This window comes from Paramormyrops kingsleyae, chromosome 10 (genome assembly GCF_048594095.1).
Source record: "Paramormyrops kingsleyae isolate MSU_618 chromosome 10, PKINGS_0.4, whole genome shotgun sequence".
NCBI lineage: Eukaryota > Metazoa > Chordata > Actinopteri > Osteoglossiformes > Mormyridae > Paramormyrops > Paramormyrops kingsleyae.
In genome coordinates this window covers 20,869,634-20,877,123 of record NC_132806.1, presented here as the reverse complement: position 1 = coordinate 20,877,123, position 7,490 = coordinate 20,869,634, and the positions used below count along the sequence as shown (strand labels likewise).

The following is a 7,490-nucleotide window of genomic DNA, read 5'->3' as shown; positions in this document are numbered from 1 at the left end:
TCTCTGTAAGTGGTGTGTGTAAACGTCATTCACTGAGAAATGTTTTATGTATTTATTCATTGCAACGAGTCCACATAAATAGGCGGGTGTATAGCTGAGATATCACATGGTGTTAAGTTGTAATAGTTGACTGATTAAGTAAAATGTGTAGGCGCCTGCTTTTGTATTACGACAAGTAACAAGTTGTGGAAATGCCACCCATCTCGCCGAATTGGGGACATGTGATTACTGTTTCCTCTGCACTACAGCCCCTTTGTTTCGTCTTCATTGGCCAATGACTAGTCTGTCTACAGTCTGTGTATGACCAACCGTTACATGAACTGTAATACCCACTCTCAAATAAATTTAGCGCTTTTGTTACTTCTGCAAATACATCCTCTATATTTCCAACTTCCCTTCTGCAGCCTGGCAATTCATCTGGATTTGTTCTTGTTTTTCCATGGTCCGGATAAATGAGATAACCAAAGAATGAGATGACACAAGTACAGCAATGATATTTTCAAATACCCTTTATTTCAATCACATTAGTTAAAGTCATATTTTCTTCTGAGAACGATGATAGCATGATGTTCACACACGGCACTTGATTTAAACACTGTACCTGTGACTCTGTATGTGTACGTTACATACATCTTCACGAACATTCAGTGCAAGAGCCCATACTTGGAAGCATCTGTGAGTCTGATGCCAATTCCAGAGCTAATTGTCAAAAATAAATGCATATAATTAAATCTACCTTATTTTGACATATGACTATGTGAATAGTTGTTCTTTTTTGGGGTCATAGGTTTCAAAAGAACTTCTCAAAAACCTCAAGATTATATTTGTCTGTAATTATAATTCGTCCCTCTTAAGCACTTAAAAATAAGGCCTCATTTCAGCAGCAAAAACCACCCCCTCCCTTGTTTAGCAGTCTTTAGGTTTGCATTTAAAGATGTTAAGCTGAAGCTATGAAGCAGGACTATAAGAAAAAAATTTACAACTAAGTACATATCGAACCAGTAAACAAGCAAGAAAACGGTATCATGGCATAAACACTACCCTTGAAGTGGACCTTTCTGGCACAGTTGATTAAGTATTGACCAATCCAGAGAGGTTCATATCAAAACAACAGAGAGGGAAACCTTTGGCCTAAAATGGTCAACATTATTGACCAGGTCTTTTTCAGTGTTTAAATCCTATTGCAATGTGGTAACCAGGCTAAGCAGGCACTGCCTTATGCTGCTTAGGAATGGCACATGTGACACAGTCACTTATGCTCTACAACAGTACAACAGCATTTTAAACAGAACACTATCGTTTTGGTCCACGCAGTTTGCAACACTGAAACATGTTGTGCCTAATCCTTCTCATTTATACAATTAATTTTGTGAAACCAAAATTAAAAAAGTGTCATCAAATATGTTCCCTTTCATGAATTTTCAGCATTAGTGTATCCATGCAATTAACCGGTAACCACCTGACAGAAATACCTTTGACAAACTCTCCATACCATATTACGTTTTACGTTCTATTAGCCCTTGCAATAGAAAATAACACATTTTTTTTTATCAGTCATTGACAGTTACTGGACACATCTTCTGTTCATACACACAGGCACTTATACACGCGCAGTCAACTGGTTAAAAATTGTAAGGGTTAGGATATATGGGGTCAGTCATCCTTTGCTGTTTCACAGGTACACAAAAATCATCAAATGGGAACTTAATGTAAAACTTGCAATGGGAACAAGCAAAATAACTACTTGTATAAGAATGAGCAAACTAACCTTTTTCAGAACCACAAATAAATTGTGACTTAACACCATAAATAATTTCCTCTATTAATGATTATGCGTGTATGACCTTCAAATCATGTAATGGAAAAAGTGAAATGAATTGACAGTGATGCATGGAATGCCTTTTTCCATTTGAAACATATTTCTCTGTCATGCTGCTTACAACTGAACACATCTTGTTAAGCTCCTTTGAAACAGAGTTCAAAGTACTGCGGTGTATTTTGTACAGATAATGACACGCAAGATGGGGGCTTCATATATAATTATAAATTTAGCACAGTAAACACAGATGTTTTGGACAAACGGCAGCAAATGTTTCCAGGTATTTCATCACTCTGCAGTATGATATCTTGACTTTATTTTTTTTTATTTGGGGGCTCTGCATACGTGTCAGTGGAAACTAAACAACTCTCCACCAAAAACATGATTACTCCTGTGGGTAACCTAAGGTACTAGGGCAGGATTTGCTAGAGGAAGAAGGGCACCCGTGGCTCTACTATGTTCCTGTTCCATATGCTACACTAGTCAGTTGACTTCCTGGTTGGTAGACCTGACATATTTGTCTGTCACACAATTATAGTGGAAAAACAGGATGGGACTGCAAGAAGTGAAAATCCACGTCAAAGTTCTTCAGGTTTCCCACTTTTGAGTGAGTATGGCAGTGTAGTCACTTCACGATGCCTCCTCACTGCTTACTGCTCTTTCCTGGGTCCTCATTATTTGCCTGTGAGCCCAGGGTTACGTCTCTGGAGCTCCACCAGGCCCATGTGTGGCGACACTGCCCTGTACCAGGAATGGAGCATTTCTTCTTAGACTGAAGTTTTAGTCATTAGCTTCAAGGCCTTATGGAATCAGGAACACTTTGGTTTTCTGTTCAACACATGCATTATCATTGAAGACAAAATCAGATGGACAGGCTTGTGTCGTTTTCGTCGCTCACTCTCAAACGGTAGGACATGGAAGGGCAACTTCGCAAAAAACCCTTTAAACTAAAACTGCATCTCACGCCCAGATGGCTGGCTGGCTTATGTTTTATAAAATGGCAGGATCCGCTATGTGTTTGTTTTCACAGAAGCTGTGGCAGATTGCTTGCATGAATAATTAATCCATTATTAATAATGTATCAGATTACCATTCTCTTTGCGACACAGTGTTACCATGGCAACAGAAGCAACCCCACCCAGTCATAGCATGGCATAGTTCTTCCCCAGATTGATGAACATGAAAATTCTGGCAAAAACGTCATGTGACTAATATCCTCCCCAGTGGAATTTCCATACTAGTCTCTTTAAAACTGAGACTATCTACCTAGACATAAGGCTCTCAAGGAAAATGAGTCTGGTACTACAGAGCAAGTCCTGTTTTGGGCCTCATGCTGACTGTAACACGCCAATAAATGTTTCTCATGTATCTTTCCAAGGTTACACTTGAACAAAGCACTAACTGAGGGGTAGCTGGTATTACACATTGTAGGGTAAAGTTTCTGAGTTGCTGTTGGATCACGATCAGATAGTACCAGCTTAAGGGGTGTTGGACTATTAATAAAAAAATGCTTAAGCAATAACCTTGTGGAGATTTTCTGCTGACGTGCCCAGTAATGCCGAATATCCTCACTGGAGAACGTGGAACATGTCAGTCTTTCATGCTCATTAGGGACAGAGACATGTATACAAAAGAACATTAAATGCCTCTTTCTACTCAAAAGTTCAGTGTACAAAGGTATGGGAGGAAAAAAACAAGCAGTGCTTAAGGGGACGAAAAAATAAACTCCTGGGTATGTAGTTACATCGTCCTACAAGAGGTCCCTTTACTGATGCAGTTGGGTGCAGGCTGTGAGGAAGTGGTAGGCTCTGAGTACACATTAAATGTTTAATATAGAAAGACACGGATCGGATACAGAGGAGTAATGCTGTGCTTCGGGGATTCCTTTCAGCGCAATTTCAGCTTCTGGATCTGAACCAGGCTCTTTGGGTCCAGGTCAATAGCTGTGGCCCCAGGTTCTGGGGCCTTTGTCTTTGAGCAGAGGCAAGAGGGATGATGAGGTTGGTTATCCATTCACAGCAGTCAAAAGCTTTGTAGCTCTGCACTATGAAGATAGCCAGCATAATTCCAATACTGTCAGCAGGTCAGTCACAGTAGTCCTATTTTGCTGTATGGCAATGTGGCTGTCAACAGAGCTTGGTTTTAGAAAGCTCAAAAAAAAAAAAAATACACGGTTAGTTGACAATATTCACAAATGCAAAAGTTTGTAAATATACTGCTTGGCTATTAGTTGAGTACTGTAATTTTGTCTTAACTCCAGGCAGAATGAATGACACTTTTTGGAACAATAATAAAAAAAAACACCAACTGAGGAAGTAAAAGGGTCTTTTCATAATCCCATTGTGAAATGGATTTACAAGTCTTTCATAGTTCAAAGATAAATTAACCCCAGTAATGGGACATGTTTATGATGAAGGTAGAAGGAATACTGGGCTGCTTCCACTCCTGGTAACAGGGATGAAAGGTCATAGTACATTCTGCTGCAGTAGTAGGTCGTTGTTGAAGTTAGCATTGGTTGGTCACACCCCCACCCCCCCAACCCCGGTGGGCTTGGAGTGGCGAGGACCTGGCCCGTGCAAGCCAAAGCCAAGGCAAGGGGAATCCTCATGATTTGTTCTCATCATACAGATCAAGTGAGGCCTGGAGATCGGGAAGCTCCATCTCACACACCACATTCCTTGGGGACAAAGAGTTCCGTCCAAAAAAATGGCCACCTGAAAGGAGAAACAGAGAACAGTGAAGTCAACCCACTGCCTATAGCACGCATGTATTTGTATAATCTTATTTTACAATGAATACAATGCAAGAAGTTTCCTGATATGGTTGAGTCCCGACAAAGAATTTATCAAGACTATACATTTTAACATTTAAATCCATTGAAATCCAAAAATAATGAAAGCAACCCTGAATCAAAATTAAACATACATTTATTTTAAATGCAGCCATATTGACTTCATTGTAAAAACCAACAAAGCCATGAAACACAAAAAATGATCCATTTCTGGCAAGGCATTTTTACTGTAAACCAAACTTGACTAACAGGGCTTTCAGCTGCTGTACAATGGTCACCACTGAAGAACCACCAAGAACCAATTAGTTATAGCTGTCTGCTGTAATGAAGAAGAAAAGCTTATGATCAGGGATGGACATAACTGCTATGCAAGTACGCATTCACCTTTAAAAACGATACGAGCAACAATCGATTGTTTGTAAGTGTAAATGCGCACTTATTTTATGTGCATTTGCTATGACAAGAAAATACCTTGCATTTTAACCTGTATACCACAAATGAAGTATAGTTAGCATATAAAGATTAAAATGCATTATATTTTGTTTTCATATCAGCATACCAGTTATGTCCATCCCTGCTTATGATGACTATTTTAGGTGTTAACATTGCTTCTGCTGTTATATGAATTTGTAGGTGACCTCTAATGAAATCAGATATTGAAAATAAACTATAAGTGAATTCATACTAAAAATCTTTACTTGAAACCAGGAGTATGTTACAAATCAAAATTGCAGCGCAACAATGTATTGCAAAAGTTTTATGTAGAAAATGCATGAAACAAGTCATATAAGTATTCCAAGACAAACTAGAAGCTTTTAATAATAAAAAAAAATCCAGAATAAATATACAAATATAAAAATGAGCACAAACATGGTTACAAAAGCCTTTAAAAATATGAGAATGAAAGGAGAGATCCTGGAGCGTGTAAGGCTGGTATGGGTGGAGCGGCAAGCTCTTCAATCGCACTCCACGCTAGGAGAGAGAGGACAGGACACACTTGAGCGGGTTTGCCGGCGTTCAAAATTAATATCACATTTTAAGGTGTTAGCAGTTTGTGCCTCTGTGTTATTTTACACCAACACACAGGATCAGGTTAGATGTGAACAGGCAGTCCCTGAGTTAAGAACATCCGACTTACGGACAACTCGTACTTACGAACAGGCTGCCATAAAGCGTACTATATGAAAAATTTTAAGTTTTACGGTTTGTAATCACAAACGCACACACTACTTTGTGATGCTCAGGAAAGCATTGTGTGGCTTTGGCAGTTTGTCGACTCAAGGTACAGTACTGTGTATAGTTACTTTTATTATTACTATGATTATGTATTGTATTAGTGTTTAATATGTTTTACTATATTTGGAAGTTTTTTTTTTTTTATAAAGTGTTTTATATGCACCGAAATAGTCCAACACTTCACCCACTGACGCTAAATAAGAACTGCATGTACCTGTTTTGGCTTACCTACAAACTCAACTTAAAGACTTAGGGAACGGATCTCGTTCATACACTGAGGACTGCCTGTACTGTTGCTCTAGCAAAGCCCATATGGATAAGTGTCTTTGAACTTATGACTCAACTAATAAATTCTGTGGCAACAGGTGACAGGAATAATTCAGGGCTAGGCAGGCCCGGTGAGAGCGGCTGTGGCCTACGGTTGACTGGCTTCTCTGTAGCGAGGAGAGAAATGGACGAGTACTCACTCGCTGAAGGACAGGCTGACGGTGGCTTTGATGATCATGTAGCAGAGGGTGAGAGCGCTGAGTAGGCCGAAACTTGCAATGATAAACCACTCCTCTGTCAACAAAGGAAAGCAGGAAATCATGCAGTGGGGTCCGCTGGAGGTGGAGCTGGTAAGGACACCCTTTAAAGTCACTCGACAGGCAGGAGAGCGTGGAAGCAGGAAGTAGGAAGAAGGGTCCTTGGTATCCAATGTTAGAGATGAGTAAGAAGGGCAAGGGCAGCACCTCAAAAAGCTCAAAGAACAATGCAAGAAGCTGAACATGTGTGCATCTACGTAGCAGATACCGGCCGGCAGGACAAGTAAATGCAAACACAACCAAGATGGGTGGGATAAGTAAAGCTACATACAAGTGAGATACCAAAGATGCAGAAAGAACAAATGCACTTGTGCGTGTCCAAGACATTGGAAGGACAGGTGAGAGAAAAGATCCACATGACCAGAGGCTGAGGGGCTTGTGTGGCCTGTCAGGCTGTGCTTCAGGACAGGAGGAAATGGAGATCATAAGGAGAACTTAGTGCTTCAAGAAAAAAATCCAAAAAGCCAAGGAAACAAAATAGGAAAAAGGGTTTCCGTCGTTTCTTAACATTTTCATTCCTAGTGACCAGTTCAGAGTTGGCTTATACGCCTGAGAGAGGGCCAGAGTTCCTAGTTAGTGTGTGTATCGCTCCATCATGCGGGTACACACTGTGTTTTACAAGACGTGCTTGCACACACAAAGCAGGCCAGTCTGTAAGTGCAGCTATTTAATTCCCCCCTCAATCAGCTTCAGAAGGAGAGGCTCCTTACGGTGATGGAAATATTGCCCATAATGCATTAACAGCAATCGCCTTCAAGACACTTTTCATTTTGGCCTTATAACAGCTGCACTATGTGCAAGAGAAATACAACAGAGGATGGATATTGGCAGAAGAGTGGCAGTGTGTCTATAATATGCAGTGTGTTTCTTAGCATGGATCGTGGTTATGTGGTATATGTACTGTACTATAAGAATGCATGGTGTGTATATACACAACGAACTTAGGATCATTACACAACAAACACTGGTTAAAATACTGACACTTGTAGGGGGCAGAACAGTGGTATAGTACTGCGCTCAGGGGAGCTCTTATGATCCATAGTAATTTATTAGCAACCCC

General features: G+C 40.2%; 1 protein-coding gene across 2 annotated transcripts in view; it reads right to left on the bottom strand.

Annotated features, from left to right (window-relative positions):
- Nucleotides 1-494: 494 nt before the first annotated feature.
- Nucleotides 495-7,490, bottom strand: part of rnf130 (ring finger protein 130) — a 52,403-nt gene continuing 45,407 nt past the window's right edge. Inside the window, exons 8-9 of one of the 2 annotated variants that reach the window (XM_023843032.2) lie at nt 6,314-6,407; nt 4,729-5,582 (exon numbers count right to left, since the gene is read on the bottom strand). In XM_023843032.2, coding sequence (XP_023698800.1) covers nt 5,567-5,582; nt 6,314-6,407 — 110 coding nt within the window. In that variant the 3' untranslated portion in view covers nt 4,729-5,566. Of the gene's footprint in view, nt 4,534-4,728; nt 5,583-6,313; nt 6,408-7,490 lie in introns of those variants that run through there. The other variant, XM_023843033.2, reaches the window with a different exon arrangement.